We start from the raw sequence: 22,703 nt of genomic DNA, 5'->3' as shown, positions 1-22,703 counted from the left end.
TTAATCCACTTTAACTTTGACTGTGACTCCAAATCCAGACCTCCATGGGTTAATAAATACAATTCCATTTATTTTTGTGTATTTATTACAAATATTTTATTCATATTGATCTAGTATGGGTCATTTGTTTTAGTGTTCCCTTTATTTTTTGAGCAGTGCATATGAATCATATATTTTTGTGCATTTTTAACTATTTTTTTTAAAAAAAGCATTTTCATTGTTCATTTGTAACTTATTTATTAACATATTTATGTTGAAATGACATATTTTCAAAAATGGTGATATGGTTTGTCTCGTACGGTACTTTATTTTGTTTTCAGAATTTGAAAGCTAATTTGTCAATGTTTTTCAATTTTAGAGCTGTTAGTATAGTGTTTTTTAGGCACTAATTTAGCTAACAAATAAGTTAAATTTGCTCTGTGAATTCACAAATCCTCAAAAAAGTAATACATAAACACTGGCATCTACCTGTAGGAAAACATTTTTTAAAAATAACAAAACGTTGGTGGTGAAAATCGGTGCAGCCCTAGTGGCAAGCTCTTTGAATAGATCATTGCTTGGTGTCCTTGTGAAAAAAGCACCACTCTGATAGAGACAAATAAAATATGAAACTGTGATCAGAAACAGAACATATTTGATTTACATAACAGTTGCTTTAGAATTTAGTCCAATTCAGTCTGAATAATTGAGAAGGCTGGGTGGCTGAGCTGCTGTTGTTAAACTGTTAAATCCTTGGAGGGGACAAAGTGATATGTGTGTGATATGAAATAAAGGCATTGCATGTGAGTAGATACACTGAGATGGCAGTTAAAATGACAGTCACCTTTACACTGGGCCATCAGACCATGTCATTTCCTGGGTGCAGCATTTTCTTAATTATTCAAAATCATGCAACTTCATGATGACCAGAGACATTTCTTCTTTCATTAAACGGAAATGGAGCCATTACTTAAGGCATCTCAAGAATTAAAAAAAGACCCATGAATTATTATTATTATTATGTAGGTTTGATATTTTGGGTTCAATACAGAACCACGGTGCAACTCAAAACAATTGGCAAACACATCTTACATCATACATATTTCATCATATCAAAGATAGGAATCGTGCAACAGTGTGAAAACAGAAGTTGAATTTCTTATGAAAAAACAGTGCTGGATTGACTACAACATGCCATTTTCTAATGCTGCTTACCTCTACACAGCTTAAAACTGTGCTGCTTCTCTGCTGGGTTTCCAGTCCTCTTCCTGTTGACTTCTCTTATGATTTAGGTTTTAAGTTTGTAGCATTGCTGTTTATAAACACACATTCAGTAAAAGAAAAAAAAACAAAACATAAAATTAATTTAACCTATTTCACATAATGGTTTCAATTTGTTGTCAGTCTTTAAGGGAAATTGTATAAAATAAAAACATTTAAAAATGAAATGCTGTTAATTTGGAAAAGCCTAAAAGGAGTTAGAGAAAAAAGGATGCAAATTAGGAAGCGAACAAGGAAGCGAAGAGGAGGTAGTGTGATATCAGAACGGGACGCTGCTTTGTTTCAGCTGGGAGGGCGGACGGCCAGAGTCGGTTCTACCACCAGGGTCTCTGATGAACACCAGCTGGACGACTGACTGACCAACCATCCTCTTCAAGCCTGGTCTCACCATCATTCCAACTGATTTTCTGATCCTGGACTCTCGGGATTTTCAACCGAGGAATGTCAAAGCGAGTGCGAAGCCGAGAGGTCTGCGCTGACTGCAGTGCTCCGGGTAGGATGTCAAACAAGCTAACGTTGGCTAACCAGCTAGCTTCGACTAGTTCGGGCGCAGCTAACTACTGTTGACATCATCCGATGATAAATTAGCCGGGGTGCTTATTGGAACCGTTGTTTGCCGTGAATGTATTGCTTTTTAGTGGAATACTACCGTACTTCTTTGGTCGCCTAGCCATTGTTCTTCTAGTTTTATTAGTGTAAACACGGCGTTGGTTTTGTGTTGTGCTTATTTCACTACCACTCTGACTTTACCAAGTTGTAGCGTGTGGTTGTTAAAGTGAGTCGGATTACATTTGCCAAACTAGACCTCCTTTTTACGTGAATACATAACCATACGCGGAGCATTGAAGTAGTCTGCTCGATGGTCGTGTCCATAGTCATTTATCAAACCGAGTTGACTGAGCCTGCGGTGCATTTGTGTTGCAGAACCTCGATGGGCCTCAGTGAACCGAGGAGTTCTGATCTGTGATGAGTGCTGTAGCATCCACCGAGGTCTGGGAAGACACAGCTCCCAAGTCCGACATCTAACTCACTGTCCCTGGCCACCCTCCCAGTTACAGGTAATAAAGAGGTCCTGCACATATCTGAATAACAACAGTTGGTTTGAGTCGTGTAGCCTTTTAACCAGTAAATGGATAAAAATGTCTCCGAATGCTGTCAGAATGCTGTGCAGCTGTTTTCACCTCAGATTGAAACACCCAAAGGAGCGTGAGAGGGAGATACCATACATTGTTTCTTCGTACAGTTCATTCCACATGTAGACTCCATCTTGTTCTACAGTTGATGTTAAACTATGCTCAGCTTACGCCAATGACTTGTTTACAATGAAGATCATATTGTGCTCTGGTGTCCATTTTATGTGCTGGTCAATAAGATGCATAGATGGATTGAAACTAGTGCTACGATTAGTCAGCATTAAATAACTAATTGAGGCTCTGGGACCATCGGGACATCGAGCTACTTTGACCAAGTCAAATGAAGTATTCCTCTTTGATATCACCATTTCAAAAGGCTGCAGCCTGGAAATAGTTAGGGATGAAGACGTACTGTAAACGAGAAGAATCTTCAATGTGCGCTGGGAGTAACTTCACTCTACTGTGATAGAAACACACTCTCAAATGTTGCTCGTATTGGAAGTTAAAGGAGTCTGTCATCTGCTTTCGTAAAGCAGAAAGTACGTCAGGCTTCAAATTTACAGCCTGGATAGTTTGAATACCACAATGCCGCCTGTAGCAATTTGGCGACTTTGGCAACCAAGGGATTAACACATGACGAGTGTTTACGACAATTGACATCCATTTTTCCATTTTCAACAGCATTCTAATCTAACGTAAGGTGTTTGTCAATCTATAGATGTCATATGGCGACAAGTTTTACTACTCATCAAGCTAAATGGTTACCAGTCATCGTTGTTAGTTATTTCCTTATTAGAAAGCTGGACTTGAACCAATGATCTTTTTGCTGTGCGGCTGCAGCACCAACCACGACACCACCTCCTTTAACAGGAACAAGTAAGGTGGCATTTCATGTGAAATTACTACTGAACTCCATTGTTTGTGTGGTTGCCTGTGCCATATATGGATGCATCAGCCTAATAGCACTGTTGTTATGTTTCAGATGGTCCAGACACTTTATGGGAATGGAGCTAATTCCATTTGGGAGCACAGTCTGTTAGACCCTTCCTCCTCAGTGAGTGTGAAACGCAAGGCCAACCCACAGGACCGAGTCCAGTAAGTCTTGTTATGTGCAGCGCTAAGTTTATTAATGTGGCACTTAATCTCATTTCAGGAGTTGAGGACAGGCTTTGGAACTTGACAGTTTTTATCTACTCATCTCTGTAGTAGTCGGATGAATTGATGCGATATGTCATTGCTTTTATGATCCTGAGCTGTTTTGTCAGATTGATTTTGGTTGTTGAGGTCAGTGAGCATTTATAGTCTGTTCTTTTCTGCCATAAACATCATTCAGCCTTTTTGGCTACCTGAAGTGACATGATGGAAGAGGAAAAGTTCAGAGCCAATATGTTGTCTTTATGAAGACATATTTGTCAGGTCAGTAGAACCCTCCAGTTGGGATGCCTGGACGCTACATTCATGTCATACATTCCATGAACAGATACATCTCAAGGACAGTACACTTGCCAATTTTACACCATTAAGTACATATCTACTTGGCGAAACAAGTGTCTGGGACAGGGGTGAGCAAACGCCTGTTGGGATGGTGCACCCACCTAGCACACACAGCTTCACAAAGGTCTCCAAACACTATAGTCAGTTGATTGTCAATCTGGTTCTGTTTGTTTCAGCTGACGTCTCATTGGTTAAACTATGTGTGCTTGATTGGTTTGAACAGAAACCTGCACCATCAACAAGTGACTGCCTGGACATATTTACCAGGCTGGATTCATTCGCAAGGTTCATTTTCTTGTTAATATAAATGTTTAATTTGTGATAAACATTGCTTTCGAGATGAAAATGAACATTGCTTTCATCTGAAATGCCATTTAATGAGGAAAATATTAAAAAAAACCCTATCAGAAACTGTCACGTAACTTCACCTGAAGGTGACGACACATACAGTCATTGCCTAGCCACATGCTGTTGCACATGCGTTTAATGGCTTGCATGGTATACAGCTCAGTTTACAGGGTTTCCGCTTAATATGTTGCTTAATCGGTCAAAAACATATCTACATACTCTCAAATCATTGTTCAGGCTGCGCTGCATGGTGTTTGATTGCGTTACACCCCACGATTTGACTTTGGTGACTCTTCGCCACCGAAGCAAAACGTTGCTTTTTTTAATGTTTGGTGTGTCCCTCGAAGAGACTGACTGGCTGACTGTACCAGGTTGGAGTGAGATTTACTTGTTACCATTAAAAACTGGTGTTTTTGTTGTCAATTCAGTGAATGTCAAAACCCCCCCTTCTGCCTCGTGTTTTTCTGTTGTTCTGTTGGGATTGAGAAAGGCAGGGGGCACGATTTCAAAGAAGAAAAAAAACAGAAGCTCTCATGTGGTACCTGAAGTATGGATGGCAGTGCCACCAAGTACACCAGACAGTGTGGGACGAGTCTGACTTGCTAAGAACAAAGGCCATCCCTCCTATCATTGTTAGTAAAGTAAATGTGATTTTTGTCATTTTGTGTACTACTCTAGAGAACTTGAAACAGGCCTCTGGACAAGAGTGTGAAGATGTGAAAGGGTTCCAAAGACCTGTACTGTCTTGTTTCTTGTCTGAACATCGGGGCACTGCTATCTCGACTTCATTCTTCACTTGATTTCAGTTGTTTTTTGCTTACGATCAACTCCACACATACTTATATGAGACTTGATTGGCTTAAGTAAAATGTTGTAGCATACCGTAGGTTGCACAGCTAAATATCAATGAAGCATTATCAAACAAAAATGTCACAATATTTGCTGGTAGGACAGTTCTGCACCAAGATGACTGGAGAGTAACCTGTGATTGTTGCCTGACTCAGAAATGTAGATGTAGGTCCATCTATTAACACAAGTCCACCTTGTGTTTTGGCGTACAATTTATAGGATAAACAGCTTGATAGCCAGCTTACTCTTAACAGTAGATAGCTTGTGTCTGTTGTTGATAATAGAAGATTTATTTCTGTCTCCACTAAAACTCCACAGTCCTAACAAGACAGAGTTCATCAAGGCTAAATACCAGATGTTGGCGTATGTTCACCGGATGCCTTGTCGCGAAGATGACAGTGTAACAGCAAAAGACCTCAGCAAGGTGCGGATATGTGCAGAATGAAAATTGTTAAACAACACAACACAGTATGAGATTAAACATGCAAATTCTATAGATGCCTTAGTTTTATGGTGTTCTTTATTTCTCCACTCAGCAATTGCACTCGAGTGTCCGGACAGGGAACCTTGAGACCTGCCTGAGACTTTTGTCATTGGGAGCACAAGCTAATTTCTTCCACCCTGTAAGTGGACAATGTCAAAAAACGCTGAGTATGAATTGATCATTTCACCTCATTTAATAAATGTGCTGTTTCACAGGAGAAGGGAAACACTCCTCTGCACATCGCAGCCAAAGCAGGACAAATGCTCCAGGCAGAACTGTTAGCCGTTTATGGAGCAGACCCAGGATCATTGGACTCTTGTGGGAAGACTCCAATTGATTATGCGAGGTATTTATTTTTCATTACCGCTAAAAAGTGTGTAAAAGTTTGATTAATAAACAGTTTTCAACTTTATTTTTGCGCTGCAAAGGTCAAAATTGATACAAGTAGTGACTCAAATGGAGAACAGCAGCCACCAAACGTCATCATACGCTCCAGGTCACATGAGTGGCATGTGGCTAAAACAAGAGGCTAAGAGACAGTGTTGAGGTTATGATAGAGCTTAAAATGTTCTGAGACAGTAGAGAACTGGAACAAGCTAGCTGTGCTTTAATATTATCAAAATATTTATTTAATGATTTTAAAAGCCAGTACCTCTTAAGTCATGTAGAGACAGTTTTAATCTTGTTTTGTGCAATTGTACCTGGTATGTAATATTTGTAAACAAATATGTACATGTCATGTTTTCTGGAGGCTTTTAGGTCATAAACAAACTTGGACCTTGCTGCTCTACTTTTTTTCCCTTCCCTCCCCTAGCCGCTGTGACAACATCATTTGTACCTAATTGACCGTATGCCAAAAAAAAATGTTTAATACTAAACAGTCGTTGTTATTCTGATCATCATCATCATTATTATTATTATGGCTGACAATGCTGCTGCCATAGATTGTGAAAGTGCAGGACTTTGATCTGGACAAATGTAATATCTTCACAATGGCTGCAGACACGCTGGACATCATGAGTTGGCTGAGAGACTAGTGGAGATCCAGTATGAGCTGACTGACCGGTTAACGTTTTACCTGTGTGGCAGGAGGCCAGGTAAGAAATGACACGTGATGCGAAAACATATTTTTATCTTGTGTTGCTCTGAATGAATGAATGAATCACATTTTTTTCAGACCACAGAAATGGGCAACACTTCATAATTCCTCAAATGGCTGACAGGTACGAACCATGTGCCCTAATAAATCTGTGTATAGATAAAGAAATTTGCTTTGATTAAAAAAAAGATGTATGTATACTATATACCTTGGTTGTTCATTAACATAGAATATTTGATGTTTTTCCTCAATGCTGCATTTTACTTGGATTAGAAATAAGTAAGTGTGAATGTACTCCTCCGTTTGGTTGGTTGGTTTGTATTTCCCTGCGAGTTATGTCTAAACATGGTATTTCTCCTCTAAAGCAGCCTCGACTTGTCGGAATTTGCCAAAGTGGCAAAGAAAAAGCTACAATCAGTAAGACCCACTTATTCTATCTTTTCTCTGTCGACCATTTTAATGTCAAATGGATATAAATGTGTATATGTGTTTAATGTTTGTCTTCAATGTTGCTATGCTGCTCTAACAAATGCAATTTCCCCATTATGAGAAGAATAATGTCAATCTAATCTAAATGGCGTATTTTATTTTTGTCAGCTAAGCAACCATCAGTTTGAAGAACTGGCCATGGATGTTTATGACGAGGTTGATAGAAGAGAGACCGATTCAGGTACACATTTTACAATGAGTGTGAGGAGAATTTTTTTGCTATGTTTTTCTACTTTGATCCTATTTTTCTTGTTTGTCATTTCCCAGTCTGTCTGGCCACCCAGAACCACAGCACACTAGTGACAGACACCACAGTTGTGCCTTTTCTCCCTGTTAACCCAGAGTACTCCTCCACCAGAAATCAGGTACGACATCCTTGAATTGATCTTGTTTAAAGCTATTAAAAGTGATGTGCATGGTAGTTATTCTCTTTGTTTACAGGGTCGTCAAAAACTAGCTCGCTTTAGTGCACACGAATTCACAACCTTGGTCATTGACATCCTTACTGATGCAAAGCGACGGCAGTGGGGAAATGCTTGTGAAAGTCCGAAAGGTGCGATGCATTTTTTTTGGAGTTCTACCTTTCTGTTGCTAACATTGTCCTTCCTGGTTGGTTAAACTGCCATCAGAGAATGTAGAGCTGATCCTGCAGGGAATCAACAGTCGGCATAACAGCGAGAGTCAGGACAATGACCAGCCAGATTACGACAGTGTGGCATCTGATGAGGAACCGGCCCAAGAGGCGACATGCCGAGACAACGGCAACAACGGCAGGACAAAGGTCAGCTTGTAGAACCTGCCATCTTAATGAAATCATCGTAGCGCCTCACGTTTTATGGGGATACAATTCTGTTGCTCCTGTCCAGAGCTCGGAGTCATCTGACCTCTCCGACGGCCCGATCACGGTGCAAGAATTTATGGAGGTGAAGAGTGCCCTCACTGCCTCAGAGGCCAAAATACAGCAGCTTCTAAAAGTCAACTGTCATCTGAGTGAAGAGTTGCGAATGATGCAGAGCAAGGTCAGTTGAGCCATGTCATTGTGTAACATAATGCCATCGTAAGCAAGTAAAATACCTAATGGAGACTGTAGTGCCCGTGATCTACATTGTTTTTCTACATGACACACTGGGGGGGTGGGGGTTGTAAAGCATACTGATTGTAAGGTCTTGTGACGGAGCTATACAATTTACCATGTCAGAAAATGACCTCTTTGTACTGTCATGGGTTCATTTACTGCTGCGAGACACAGCCCATCCATGGACAATTAGTTCTTTGTCCAGAATCACATCAACACTCAACAACTTTGTCTCCAGAAAGCACATGCATTGCAACACCTTTGTTTTTGGATGATTGAACATTTCAAGCAAATTCAGCCTTGTAAGATTTTTCTCATCCAGAAATACACAGACTTTGGTGCTGCCCCCTGCTGGTTAGTCTGCTTGTTGCTTTAGAGATGTTGATGAAGTGAGTCATGAGTGTATAACGCTATATCATACTGTACTCAGTGGCATGAGGTTAGCATGTGAAACCTCTACATGCTGGTTTGTTTACTTGGTAGACAATATTTAATAGGAAAATAGTGTTCCGTTATGCCACATTCCAAAGCTGTGACTGTGTAAGGGTTGAAATATTGCAAATGACATGAATGTCTGATAAAGTGGCAAAGCATTTAAAAAATGAATAAAGCCTCAGTTGTAGTCTTTTCTTGCATGTCAAATATTCCTTCTTTGTAAGTTACGCTAGCTGAAAATATTAAAACATCAAAAAAATCTTTCATTAAAATTCAGTTCTCTCCATGAATAAGGTACAAGTCTGAGATGGCATTTTCTTTAAGAAGGTCCAAACCTGCCTACGGTCTTGAGAGCCAAATGCATAATATATAGAAATTACAAACAACAATTTATATCTTGGTTATCTCGGTAACATAATCAGTCCTCTCACTTGATCTAATATGTCTGTGGACGCTGTTAGCTTAACTCCTTGCAGACGGAAAACACAACCCTTCGATGGCAGCCCCCCACCGGGTCCCAACAGCATCTCCAGGGCCCGCTCAGTCGCCACCCACCAAGGGGAGGCCGTGCCATGTCCATGTACGAGACAGGCTCTGCTCCAAAGTTCCCCCACCGCGCTGACGCATCTCGGCAAGAGGACGGGGTCATTTTACAGCCTTTCCCTACCAACGTAAGTGCACGTCAGTCCCACTGGTTTTCACTCACAGAACTTGCTTTTTTTTAATGAATAAAGAAACGAAACTTGGTCCAAGTCCAACTTCCTTTAATTAATGGAATAAAATAAATGCAATTACCCAACAATGCAAATTAGAAAATAAAGGGGTCCTGTTTTTTTTGTCTTCAAAGTTTTCAAATCTCATACTAACTTTGTGTCAGTTAAATTTCAAAGATGTTTCAAGTTTAAGTTTATAACATGGCATCATTATCCCGTTTGGCTTGATTCTTGTTGTGGACAACACAAAGTTTGCAAAGTTTTCGTGATGCTCCATGAAGCCCCTCACTGGTGTTACCTATCCAGCATGATGGTCCCATGATACTGTCGCAGGTTCCATGAACTGGCTTTGGTGAACTGGGTCCCAATTAGGTAGTGCAGCAAGCTCTTGGAATTATCTTTTTTTTTGTATGAAATAGATACATTTTTTTGCACTCTGTGCTTGGGGCTGGTGTTGGTTGTTCTGTCATTCACTTGATTTGGCCCTCTCTAGATGGGGCGGGGCCCTTTGGGCACAGCTGCATCCTCCCTCCCTACAATCCCATCTTCCCGCTCCTGGTCTTGGGATGAAAGATCACGAAGGGTTAAGTACTAAATCTCAGAGGCGGTCGCAGGATGCAGTGATACACTTTTCTATTTCCTGATTTTTGGCAGAGCTGTTTTTCCCTGTGTCGTCTCTCTGGCTGACTGCAAACCTACGATTCTTTGCTTCACACTTTTGAAACTTAAGCTGCTGTTGGCCAAATTGCTGGTGATGAAACACAGCTGCAGTGCTGCAGCTTCTTCCCCCATGAAGTGTTCCATAGTTTCGTCCTTGTTCTTCATGGAAGTGTTTCCTTGCCTTGTTTGTAGCATCTCTAAATTTGGCATTTTCTGCCTCCAACAGAGGTGAGCTTGGCACTTCCTTCAGAAATGCATGTTCCCTGTCCTTCTGACTCAACCATCTGTCTTCTAAAGGAGTCAGTTCATTAGAGACGACTCCTGACTGACTGACTGCTGGTGATCCTAACAGGGCTGCAGTCTGGAGGGAAGAAGCACAACGCTTGACGACTACGACATGACGCCCAACCACTCTCAGCTGGAGGAGACTTGGTAAGAGTTTGTCTTAAAATAAAGATCACTTATCTTAAATTCCACAGTGGTTTTGTCTGGTAATTACAGTTTTGTTATGTGATTGTCGGCAAGCACAATTCACTACCATTATTAATCGAGCCTGGCTGGTCAGTGTGGCTGCTGATCATAGCCTGAGGGTTGGGAATAACAAGGCTCTTCATTGATGTTATTTATAAATGAATCGTTCAAAACTTGATGCAGTCCTTCCCTTCTTTTGAGTGTCGTGTTGACTTTGGGCAAGAATCATGTCCACTATCACTCCACTGCCCCGCCCCCACCCACAGCATGAAACGTGGTTGCTCTGATCCAAATCCCCCCCGAGGTGAATGAATGAACCCTCAACTTTACTCTCCTGATGTTGTCCCCCTGAGGGGAAAAAGGCTTCGCCAACAACACGATACTTGCAACATTTAGTTTACACACACATACACACACATCTTTATCACTGGACAGTCAGTCCGCATTTGAGGGGCGCACTGTTGTTAAACCCTTTGATTTTCTTATCAGCCATGGATCAGCCACAGCAGAATCACATTGGAAGAGTGACTCGAAATGATTGACCAGAGGACTGTTGAATGTGTTTGCCATCTTGGCTGATGGGGGGGAAAAACATGTCTGAGCCAATTGGGCACACTAGGAATTAAAGGGTTAATAGATTCCATAAATCTACTTCATTCCGACATGGAAGGAAGTTATTGGCATAGTAGCCATGCAGGGAAAGATGTGGTGCAGTGAACCCGAGATTGTTTTGAAAAATATTGAGATTATCCTCTTGAATAATTAAAATCTCTTCGAGAGACAATATTCTACATTTTTTGTTTTGTTTTGTTTTCTTTTGGCGCCAAACATAAACTTTGTCTTTTAATAAAGGAAACATTTCTGCCAGTCTTCCAGCCTGTGATGTTCATCTTGAAGATACCATACCATTTTTGAATTCTTAAATATGACAAATTACGACAGAATTGGAAAGGATAGAAAGATAAAAGAAATACACAATATGCACAAACATCATCTTACTTGAACTATAATGCGCTGCAACCCATACATGTCAATGACAACGTGTATCTACGTATCTTAAAATTCGCTTGTTTTTGTCATTAAGCTTACCATTGATGGCTATACTCTGTGACATCACAGCAAACTCGCTCAGCAATGACGCATAGTTTGTTCTGCAATGAAATATTTGTTCTGTTGAACCACGACAGTAATAATCAGAAGTTGTGAGAGTGTTAACATGGAGTGTTTTTTTAGCAGCGCTCCACCGGCCTGTGACGCAGCTGAACCTGTTAAGGAGGTAGAGGAAGATGCCACACTGCCCTGCACAGAGGATGTCATCTGTAAGACGGAGCAGATCACCAAAAACATCCAGGAACTTCTGAGAGCAGCCCAGGAGACCAAGCATGAAAGGTATTTCAGTGTTGTTTGGAATCATTGTGTGGTGGCAAAACTACAGTGACGGAAACCTGCCAGAGTTTAAGCAAAGCAAGAATGTATTGAAAGACAATTGGAGAGCAGTCCTCAGACTGTGTGTGCACAGAATCCAGTGAGGCTCTGGCTTCTCACAGCTCAGAACACAAGCATAGAACAATGATAACACAATTCAATGACGTCATGCAGACAAACTAAGTGAAGCAAATTCCTTCTGTAGCTTCATGACTTTCCATGACACATTTTCATCTCACACCTTCATGATTGCTTTCAGCCCATATCAGGAACCCATCCTGTCCTCCCGGTTTCCTTTCTGCTGCCCTGCCGGTGGTTCCCATCCTCATAGAAGGATGGCTACTCCACTCATGGTGTTTTTATTTTCAAACTGTGTGGACTTTGCTTGTTCGATAAAGATGACCCGATCGTCATCAACGTTTGTGTTGCGGAAAACTATGTGTGATGTCACTCCCCCAGACAACTAAAGAGCGCGAAAATAGTAACAGTCCGGGCCTTGATCGGATTTAGTCACTTGATTACTCGCCACTCGGGATGGGCGATATAGACAAATCCATTTTCATTCTCTTCCATGTGTTGGACACTACAGTCTCTCTTGAAACTGTTTCATGATGAAACTTATTACTGGAGTTTGTCTCCAACATCATTATTTGCTTATGTTTAAATAGTGAACTAAGTGCAGAGATGAGAAATTCCGTGTTTCACGTCTCTGGTAGACGCCGCAGGTGTCTGACAGACTGCTCTGCCAGCTTTATTTAGGGGTTAAATTGAGCCGTCTCTCCGCTGTATCTCATGTGTCTTATGTGATGAAAAATCTTTTCACAATTCTCTCTCCTAAAATGGTTGTTTTCCATTGCCTTATTGGAGATTTCACTAATACTTTGAACGCTTTACAATTTGTTGATGGTCCCTAACTGATGCTGGGTCATAGCATTACCGCTGCCTGTGAGAGTGTGTCCACGATCAGTGATCCCTAATGGGCACATGGAAGAGGACGCCGCCTGAGTTTAAAACTATGATGGTGAACCAAACAAAAATAATAAAAACAAATAAAAACTGTGTAAATAAAAAATACAAAAGGAACCACAGACAGCGTGTCTGGTGTGAACTAGCTTAACATAACGCCCTGTTTGCAGTATTATGGACATTATGGCCTTTTCAGTCACTGATGGTGAAGTATGAACACAAGTCAGACTTTTTTTTTACGAGGATTAAAAAAAAAAAGAATTTTAAGAACCTGAAGTGAAGTGGTGCAGGCAGAGTGAGTGGAGCGAGTATTGCAGCTGCCCTGCTGAGTTTTCCCAGCTGCTTGCTGCTAGCTAGTGACCCTGATATTAACAATGATGTTGATCGGACTTTATTGTTAAAGTAAACGTTTGACTTGGTCTGCAAATCAGATGATGCAAAACTAGTAACTGAAGTGCAGCAATATTTGAGAGCTTGTTGAGCGGTGAATAGATTCTTTCAGTTTTGAATCTTCACTATCTAAGTTTTTACTATGTTTTTGGCACCACATCACAGAAGAGACACCATCACTAATGCTTCTGATCCAATTAAAAAGTATTAATTGATTTTGGGGGTTTTTTGGCTCAGTGGTCAAATAAAAGGGCTTTTAGTTTGAGTGTGAGACAAGGTTTTGATTTATAAATGCCCTCAAATTACACTGAGAATGTTGAGTGCGGTTGCACAGTGGTGTTTGCTCTCTCACACCCGTGTCAAATTTCAAGTCTTCAGGGAGGCTGCAAGTTTTGTTGTCACACAAAATACTGCAGTTGGGACCGGTTTAGCCCCGGGAGCTTCCCATTTCACACTGTCAAGTCATTTGAACTGCGTAGTAGGCATCTTAATACTCTGCAAACATGAAAGCTCGTTTTTCAATGTGATTTTAGCGAGGTCAGATGTTCCCGCTCCCTCAGCCTCTCACCCTCTAATCTCTCCATCAGCTTCCTGCCCTGCTCTGAAAAGATCTGCCTGGCTGTGACAGAGATGGCCGCCCTCTTCCCCAAGGTAAGGCCACTCCCTCCTTGGATGAATCTGTTGTTTGTTTTGAGCCTGCAGGTGCTGACTTCAAGGTTTCACCTTTAACCACACAGAAGTGCAGCGCAGCATTTTGTTTTTTAAGCGTCTGGACCCAGTGGTTCTGACTTGAATCAGACCGGTTCCGAACACCCATGAGCATGTGCGTCCATGCTGTTGACAATGTATGGATTGTTTCCTCCGAAGCTGGGACTTTTATTGAATCCTCTTTTGCCAACTCAGCAGCTGGAACGGAGACCGACACACATTGTCTCCATGTCTGTTTCGTTCATGAGCCTATAAAACTTGGCTTCCACTGATTTTGGATAACGCACGTAGAGAAGGACTACTATTGAACAATTCAAGATTTTTCTGTCGTTGAAGTTTCCAACTTAATTGAACAATGAACTACAATAAAACAATGAGTAAAAGATAAATAATAATTTCACAGTTATATTTAGCCTTCATCATGTAGGTTAAAGGTTTTTCCTCTAGAAGCACCAGTCAGCATAATCTGGCTTTAGAGAACAGACAATCGAGTCGGTGGCTAACATTAGCGTCCCCCACTTCGTGTAAACAAAGGCTCCTGCTCTCTGGGTCGCTGACAGGCAGTGCCTGGCGCTGTGTAGTGGGATCTCTCTGCCTTTCAGACCAGCAACTTTCAGGGGGACAAGGCGTCGTGCAGCATTTGGGTGAAAGTAGGGACGCTCCGATCAGGGTTTTTGCTGCCGATCACAGATACCGATCGCATGGATTGACAATGAATTTGCAATCAAAATTATGAGAGCTTTTGTGTACATCAACAAACATCAATATACCTCTGCAAGAGGGCAAAAAAAATTGAAAAAAAACCTTGCAGAATGCAGCAACTTTTCTGTCAAAAGGACGACTGAATAACATTTAACCTGATGTGCGATGTCACAGTTTGAGTCTCTAGAGACTGTGCTATGTCCGTGAAATATTGACATACTGGCCGCTTGTAACGGGACACCGAGACAGAGAGCACTGCATTTATGGAAGTTTCCACTCTGGACGTTTTCGAGCGTTTTCAGATTTAGGTGGCTGCACCTGACTCCAAAACGGCGACGGATCTACTCATCTCAGATTCCGTATAAACAACACCTGAGAAAGGCTGCTCATCTAGCTCTGTGAAATTACTGATCATTTCTTATCATTCTGAATGTCACGATCAGACCGGCGGGTGTTGTTAAGCGTCAGCTGCGCCAACATCTTGCTGCTGAGGAACCAGCGGTCTCACTTTCATGAGCCCGGAAAACTCTCTGTGCTCCGTCAAGTGCTGGAGCTTTAAATGGCGTGTTTAATGTGAAGGCGCTTCCCTGCACAGCATTTTCCTGTGCATGTGCTGCGGGATGCAAACTTGACATGACAGATTGAAAGAACCCTCACACCACATGCCGCTGCTGAGTAAGCAGTGAGTCGGGAGGAGCCGATGCGTCACGACCAGCAGGGCTTCATCAGAGCGCTGGGGCAAAGGGGCAAAAGGTCTTCATTCACCAGTGGAACACTTCCTGGTGGCCAAAATTGTCTTTTTTGCTGTCTGAATTGAAATCCGTCTCTTGGTGTTGACTGGTCCCTTCTGCACCTCCTGATTGTTTTTGCTCCTTTTTGTTATGACCTGTGCTATGATGCCTCGTGTCCTCCTGTCATTTCCCAGAGACCGTCCTCAGACACGGTCCGCGGGTCCCTGTGTCTGCTGACGTCCAGCGCCAGTCGGCTGCACGGTGAGTGTCAGAATGCGGCGGAACACCAGCCCGGCCCGTCCGACATCCAGCTGGTCACTCAGCAGGTCATCCAGTGCGCTTATGACATCGCCAAAGCAGCCAAGCAGCTCGTCACCGTGACAACCAAAGAAAACAACAACTAAGAACAAACATCCCACACTTGAAACATATATGGTGTTACTAACCGAAACATTATCAGTGTTAACCCTTTGTTTTCTAAAAAGGTGTACAAATAATCGCCGACATTCCAGAGTGAGCAAATTCTTCAATGTGTCAAAGCGATTTTCAGCGTTACGTCAGTGTTTTTGTACTGTGGTGAAGTACACAAAAGACACCGACTAACATTTCCAAATGTGTAACGTCGTGTCCATGTAACAGAGATGATCGCTCCCACGTTAGAATCCAAAACTGCTGTGGATGTTTCCTCCCTTTAGATTTGACCATAACAGAACGTGTTTAATTCAGTGTGACACCACTTCTGTGAGTAAACTGTGATCATTGAAATTTAACTTTTGTGTGGCGCCGGCAACAGTAAGCTTGGGTTCACCGTCTTGAGTTCCGATGTAACAGCCATAACATGTGTTGGTGTGAGCGTGCGTGTGCGAGCAACTATCCTCAAAACCTTGTGCGAGTCGGACTCACTTTTTAAAAAGCATTATGCAAATATATAAACACAATGTATGTATCAATGTAATTCTCTATTGAAAATCGGATTCTATTTATGAAATGTATGTCATACCTCTTTGAGAAAATATCAGTGTTTATTTTCATAAGCTTTTTTTTTCTGGTGACATGATGCTTCTCACAGGCAAGTGTGTCGTGAGGTTTTTTTTGGGATATTGCTGCCGTAACCCCTGTTGTTCACCGTACTTGTGGTGCACTTGCTCCAGTGCGTGAAGATCCTGCCTGTTACTCTCTGGTTTACAATCACTGGTCGAGTCATTGTGCCCCCAATGTTCACTCTGGTTCTGATGCTTCTATCGCTCACCCGGCCAGAATCATGCTATCAAGGAGGTTTACAGCGGGTTGTGGATTTACCTCACATTAAATGGAAATCACAATACCAACACCGTCTGCTCTTTTTACCCCACTTCATGACATAGGAGCCCCAAACGTTTTCATGGTTCTCCTTTGAAACTCCAACAGTTGAAAGTCTGTGTTTGAACTACATTCATTCCTGTGAATTGAACCTCATTTAGGAGTTTTAAAGTCCGGTAGGCGTGTGTTAGGGTTCATTGTTTTTCTGTGTGTGTGTGTGTCAATTTTGAAGCCCTGGTGTGTGTTATTGTGAATTGAATCGCCACAAGCATAATTTGTTCGATCATTTCAAATGTCTCGAGTCCCCCTTTCCCCAATGTACCATGAGCGGAACCACGTGTTTCTTAATTTTATTTAGTGGTTTTAATACACAAACCTTTAAATGTGATGTGAAAATCTCATGAAAGCCGTGGCTTTTAAAACCGAAACTCGAAATGCCCAGTGGTCACATGGCTGCGAACTGAGTCGAGGCAGCGGCGACATACGGAACAATTTCGAAACAAAAACTTCGTCTTGTCCGGCCTCTTCCTGTTTTGGAATAAATCCATTGTCAAGACTTAAACCAAAGTTCAGTTACTCTCTTAAAATGATAGGGGATTTCGGTGAATCGTTCAGTGACCACTGTGTTATTTGGTAAGTTCCAGGGAGGCTTCCGCCCGCCGGACTCTCCGTTTCATTCATCCCTCCTGAAGTTGCGCTGGTGCTTTCGCCCACTTCCTGTCTTACCGTTTTCACTCCTTTTGTCTCGGCAGTTGCCAACGTCGTCCTGCTTCTTGCTGTTCATGTTCACTGATCGCAGTCAGTAGACGTGTGTGTGTTTAAGGCACCTGTGGACGCCGCAGACGACGGACCGCCCATGTGACGGCGGAGTTCCGGGTTTGTTTTCGCCTCTTGCCGGAGAGCGGCTGCTTCCTCTGCGACTCTTTCTGCCCGCGACACATCATGTCTCTGCTGTTGGAGCACGAGTTTTCCCCGCTGCCCCCCGACAATGCCGTGGACACCAAGCTTTTTCTGGAATCGGTGTCGCATCTGCCTTCGTTCTTCGGTGCGTACTTTGGTCCACCTGACCATGTCGTGCAGCCGCCTCCAACGATGTTTCCGTCTGTGCGGTGGCGCAGAGGAACTGTTTGTCGGCGAACATGGGCCTCATTGTAACTGTTCTGCCCGCTGCCGCGTCCATCCCCGTCTTCTCCTGCGAACTCTGAGAAAGCGCCATGTCTTCATCCATATTTGATGTCTCTTCTCTTATTTCCAGACTGTTTGGGATCCTCGGTGTTTTCCGTCATTAAGTCTGACATCAATGGCAATATAATGGTAAGACTTTACATTTTTCCTATTTACTAGATGATAATCTTAAATCCTCTGTCAAACGCGGGGCACGGGGGCCCAATGTGGTCCGCCAAGTCATGTCCTGTGGCCCGGACAAGCTTGGAATACATGATGAAGCCCTGATCTCGGCTGTTCAGAACCAGCTTTAGCTTTGTTGCCACAGTCGGTGAGGATCCTACCAACTCGGAAAGTGCTTTGAAACAACGTGCAATGGTGAACAAAACATAATAACAATAAGAATAATGATAATTAAAATAAACAAAAATAAAATTGTAACAAAATAAGAATGAATAATACTAAACAATGATCAGTGAAGTAACTAGTAAATAAACCACCAACAACAGGGGCTGTTCACGAATTCATGAGTCTGATGCCGAGGGGAAAAAGCTGTCTCTGTGACTGGCAACCTCTGAGTCGCAGAACGTCCACTCCACCATCTGAGCTGTGTCATATGCAACTACATGTAATTACAGAAAATTAAAGGGGTCTACATGAAAAACCCCGAGAGGTACGTGACCCTGCAGCACATCCTGGAGGCGGAGCGGGAAGACCATGGCTCAGAGTGGCCCAAAGTCGGAGCGACGCTGGCCCTGATGTGGCTCAAAAGGTGACCCCTTTCATCCGCACATCAGAGTGGCGTTGGTTCTGAAGGGCCGCTTCTCTCCCACAGGGGTCTCCGTTTCATTCAGGTCCTGCTCAAGAGTTTGGCAGATGGTGAGCAAGACGCCAGCAACCCCAACCTAATACGGGTCAACGTCACCAAAGCTTACGAGCAAGCCCTGAAGAAGTACCACGGGTGGTTCGTCCAGAGGATTTTTCAAGTGAGCGCACGATGCCGAATGCGTTCTGTCAATTATTATCACCTATTGATCTGTTCTGAAGGCTCAATGGTCAAAAAATGCCTGGGAGCTTATCTTTATTATATCTTCAATATATTTTTTATATATTTTACGTATGAATTCCTCTGAATATTATATTTGAAATGCTGTTATGAGCACACTTTTTGGTCACCTTATATTTTCCTGAAATGAAGCCTTTTCTTTAACAGTTTCACCCTTCTGTCGACTTAAGAGATTTGCGAAATACTCTCTAAATACGTGCTTTGTCGGATTGAGTAACAAGATTTTGATATGGTCGTCTCCCTTGTTTGTCTTGTAGGCGGCGCTGTATGCAGCCCCTTACCGGTCCAACTTCCTCAAGGCTCTTTCCAAAGGTGACGAGGTCAAAGAAGAAGCATGTATGGCCAATATACAGCGGTTCCTGGTGAATTACACAGCCACCGTGGACGCCATCTACGACATGTACACCAGCCTGGACGCGGAGCTGGACTACACCGTCTGACAGTGCCGCACAAACGTCTTAATCTATTTATTTCATCGTGATTTTATTCAAATATTTAATTTATCAGAAAAGTCTGTGAAACATTTCAGCAATACGAGTGTGTGCTCCAGGTCAGGTGACGCTCACCTGGTCAAGACAGCACAGCCTTTGTGTGTTTTCGCTCCTCAGATTTCACCGTCCTGAATTTCCTGCAGGCGCCTTCAACATGCAGGCTGTTGATTCTTGAATCCACCTTGTGCCTTACCGTGATTCATGCACTATTTTGAAATTGTGCTGCAGATATAGTGACCTGCGATGATGTTTGTACTTTGAAATAAAGAAAAATGGTGATTCCTCATCATTTTTAAATCAATGTTCAGGGTTGGACCGCCTCCGATTCTTCTGCTGCAGATCATATTCATTTTAAGATGAAAGACAGTTTAAAAATCTTCCGATCTAGTGAAACAATGTCTCTTCCATGTAGCGAACAGAAAAAAGATCAACCTTATATCCCAGCAAGCAGTAGGAAATGCATCAATTTAACGTTATTTAAAAAGCTCAGTCGAAGCCAAAACGTGATTAGAAGCGAATATATGTGGAAAGTAATACATTGTGGGTTATTACATCATGTTTTAATAGATTTAAAACATTAAATTCAGGGTTTCTTCAATATCCCGGGTATACGCTAGGGGGCAGTGTTGCACTTTTATTCTATCCACTCACTTGAACGATTCTAGTTCAATCTTGGATATTTTTAAGCGTAAACGTTGCAACTTCAGTTTTGCTTGAGAAACGTCTCAACTCCTATGTTGCTTCCATTTGTTTTCAAACGTGCTCAGCTGATTCTGCGGCGGAAAGCCGGTCGTCTTACATCATATTCAGCATCAGCGTCTCCTCTTATCGGCTCAGTTTTGTTCGCTAAACACAGGGAAGGTGGCCTCTTCCACGGCAGTGACAGATGAAAATAGCACGTGTGTTTACACACGCGCGAGATAAAGCCCACTGTGTGTCGGGTTCACTGACGACACCTTTCAACAGCTGAGATCGTGTATTTGCTCCGAAAGCTTTTTGGCTGGTGAAGGCCACCTTAGATCACACCTGCCGCCACATGTGTTTTCTACCTTTTGCGACCTGAAACAAACCGTGTTTTATGATGATTTCCGTGTCTTTCATTCTTCAAGAGCATTGGCAAACGCTTTCAGAGGATGACATTTTATTCGTACTCAGCACGAATAAAAAAAGAGTCCCTTAGCTATAAAATTGTTCACGCACTTCATTATGACTTTTTTTTTTCCAGGCATCAGCATTAATTTTGAGGAAAATCTTCTCTCCTTCATGTCGGCTAATCCCTCAGATCAACTGTCCTCTTCACTGGGCCAAGTCTCACTTATCTGAAGTGCTGGTCCCCGAGGCTGGACTGGCTCCGGTTCCCCTCCCAGAGGAGCAGGGTCTCAGCTAATCGCCTCTGTGTGTGAGTGTGTGTGTGTGTGTGTGTGTTGCGGCGGCTTTATCAGCAGTGCGGCCGGGCCTGTCCTGACTGATAGATAGGATGGAAAAGCTCCAAGCAAAGCCGCACAACAAAAGCCTAAAGACTGGAAATCATTTAGAACAATCCTCAATGACAAAACCACTGACCTTTGAGGGCCGACTCGTGCTCATCTGCAGCCACGGGATCAGCCCAATATGGCGCCTTTGTCCTGGAGAACCGTGATCTAATCCCATCATTTAAGCCATAAAAAGCCATTTATTTTCCGATTTCATTGCAAGGTTGTAACGTTTTCTTGATGAGTTTATGTGCAACGGAGGCATCCGACTTTAGAGGGAAGGGAGAATAAAGTGGTTTTTGGATCGGACAAGGTAAAATAATGACAAGCAGCAATAGACACTGTTGAATTACACAAGATGGGAATTAAAATTTGCGTATGAGAAGTTCTGTCACTCGGGGAGACTCGGAGTAGAGCTGCTACTTCTCCATGTTGAGAGGAGTCAGCTGAGGTGGATTGGGCATCTCATGAGGACGCCCCTTGGACCTCTCTCTTTGGAAGTGTTTCAGGCACAGCCAGCTGGGAGGAGACTTGAGGGGTGGACTCAGAACCAGGTGGAGGGATTATATCTCTACATTGGCCTGGGAGCGTCTAGGGATCCCCCAGTTGGAGTTGGAGGAGAAGGGTGTATGGCGTGACCTTCTGAAGGTGCTGCCCCCGCGACCCGGCAACAGCTAGGTGGATGAGGATGGATTGATGAATTAAAATGTAAATTTCCCCCATAAAGATGGACGACAAAACTCGATTTTAATAAAAGCTAACAATAAGTGAAATATATCCAATTTTAATGTCGAGCACAAAACTAGTCCAGTGTTCTATGCTGGTGCTTGGAGCTAAAACTTTTTTGTATTTTTATATATTCCACAAAACGTGGGCGACACAACTCAACAGTAGACATTTACAGCCAGACCAGCTGTGGACCGACTCACATGACAGGAGCTGACACTGATCGCTCGGATGATGACCTCCGTTGCCCTTTTTAATTAAAGAAAATCTATCAAGCAAATCTACCGTGATGAGCTCATTATTAAAGCTGCTACCTCAAGACAAATATTATGTTTAGCCGGCGAAAAATCAAGAGTTAACAGAAGTCTGATTAGCATCACATATTACCTTCTGAGCTGACAAGTTTATTAAAGCATGGCAGACGTTTGCTTGTTTTCTCTAGCTACATTCGTTTTAAGTATTTTGACCAAATCACACTTTTCAAATTCCACATTCCACAATGGACTCTTTATAACAGACCTGGGCAAAGTGAGGCCCGGGGGCCATATGCGGCCCGATGCCTGTATTTCTGTGGCCATTTTGATGTCAAACTAAAACCATCACGGATATGTTGTCATTTTTCTGCCTTCTTTTGTTGTTCTTTCCCTTTTAGTCACCACCACTTCAGCAGTATATATAGCATGTTCTCGTTTAATGACGAACATTTTCCTCTTTATATAGGCCTTTTTTGTGTTTTTCATGTTCCTCAAAATACATTGAAGGAATATTGAAACTATATTTTGAAACATTAGTTCAGTAATTGAAATAATTTTGCCTTTTTATATTGAACGTCTGATCCATAGTTATGTTGATTTATATTCAAATTAAATGTAGATGAAATGAAATATTTCAGTATGTTTATATTTATACATCTTAATATCCTTACTTACATTTCAAATTTTTTGGTTCATTTTGTCCTCGTATATATTTTGGATAATTTCCGTCATGTTTTATAGTCATCGCTGTCTTTCTTTTGATGATGGACCCTCACAACAGTTACTGTGGCCCTTAAAG

At 42.3% G+C, this 22,703-nt stretch overlaps 2 protein-coding genes across 8 annotated transcripts; both read left to right on the top strand.

Moving 5' to 3' along the window:
- The first annotated feature begins 1,540 nt into the window (after window positions 1–1,540).
- LOC128771675 (ARF GTPase-activating protein GIT2-like) lies at window positions 1,541–16,756 on the top strand. 7 transcript variants are annotated; one of them, XM_053887280.1, is made up of 20 exons: window positions 1,541–1,753; window positions 2,185–2,318; window positions 3,376–3,488; window positions 5,403–5,508; window positions 5,621–5,707; window positions 5,784–5,914; window positions 6,571–6,665; window positions 6,746–6,791; window positions 7,036–7,084; window positions 7,265–7,337; window positions 7,424–7,521; window positions 7,598–7,709; window positions 7,786–7,937; window positions 8,023–8,175; window positions 9,128–9,337; window positions 9,873–9,962; window positions 10,392–10,471; window positions 11,744–11,899; window positions 13,879–13,942; window positions 15,627–16,756. In XM_053887280.1, exons 1-20 carry the CDS (start codon window positions 1,702–1,704, stop codon window positions 15,834–15,836), a joined length of 2,211 nt encoding a protein of 736 aa, XP_053743255.1. In that variant the 5' UTR covers window positions 1,541–1,701; the 3' UTR covers window positions 15,837–16,756. The 7 variants fall into 7 exon arrangements, with proteins under 7 accessions (XP_053743255.1, XP_053743244.1, XP_053743236.1 ...); XM_053887269.1 differs by having other exon boundaries at window positions 7,033–7,084; window positions 11,747–11,899; XM_053887261.1 differs by having other exon boundaries at window positions 7,033–7,084.
- Window positions 16,757–16,883: 127 nt separating this feature from the next.
- On the top strand, window positions 16,884–19,720 carry LOC128771703 (glycolipid transfer protein-like). The gene is made up of 5 exons (XM_053887328.1): window positions 16,884–17,776; window positions 17,987–18,045; window positions 18,534–18,667; window positions 18,731–18,881; window positions 19,219–19,720. Exons 1-5 carry the CDS (start codon window positions 17,674–17,676, stop codon window positions 19,399–19,401), a joined length of 630 nt encoding a protein of 209 aa, XP_053743303.1. The 5' UTR covers window positions 16,884–17,673; the 3' UTR covers window positions 19,402–19,720.
- The last annotated feature ends 2,983 nt before the right edge of the window (window positions 19,721–22,703 follow it).

This window comes from Synchiropus splendidus, chromosome 1, assembly GCF_027744825.2.
Source record: "Synchiropus splendidus isolate RoL2022-P1 chromosome 1, RoL_Sspl_1.0, whole genome shotgun sequence".
NCBI lineage: Eukaryota > Metazoa > Chordata > Actinopteri > Syngnathiformes > Callionymidae > Synchiropus > Synchiropus splendidus.
This window is presented reverse-complemented; position numbering and strand designations above follow the sequence as displayed.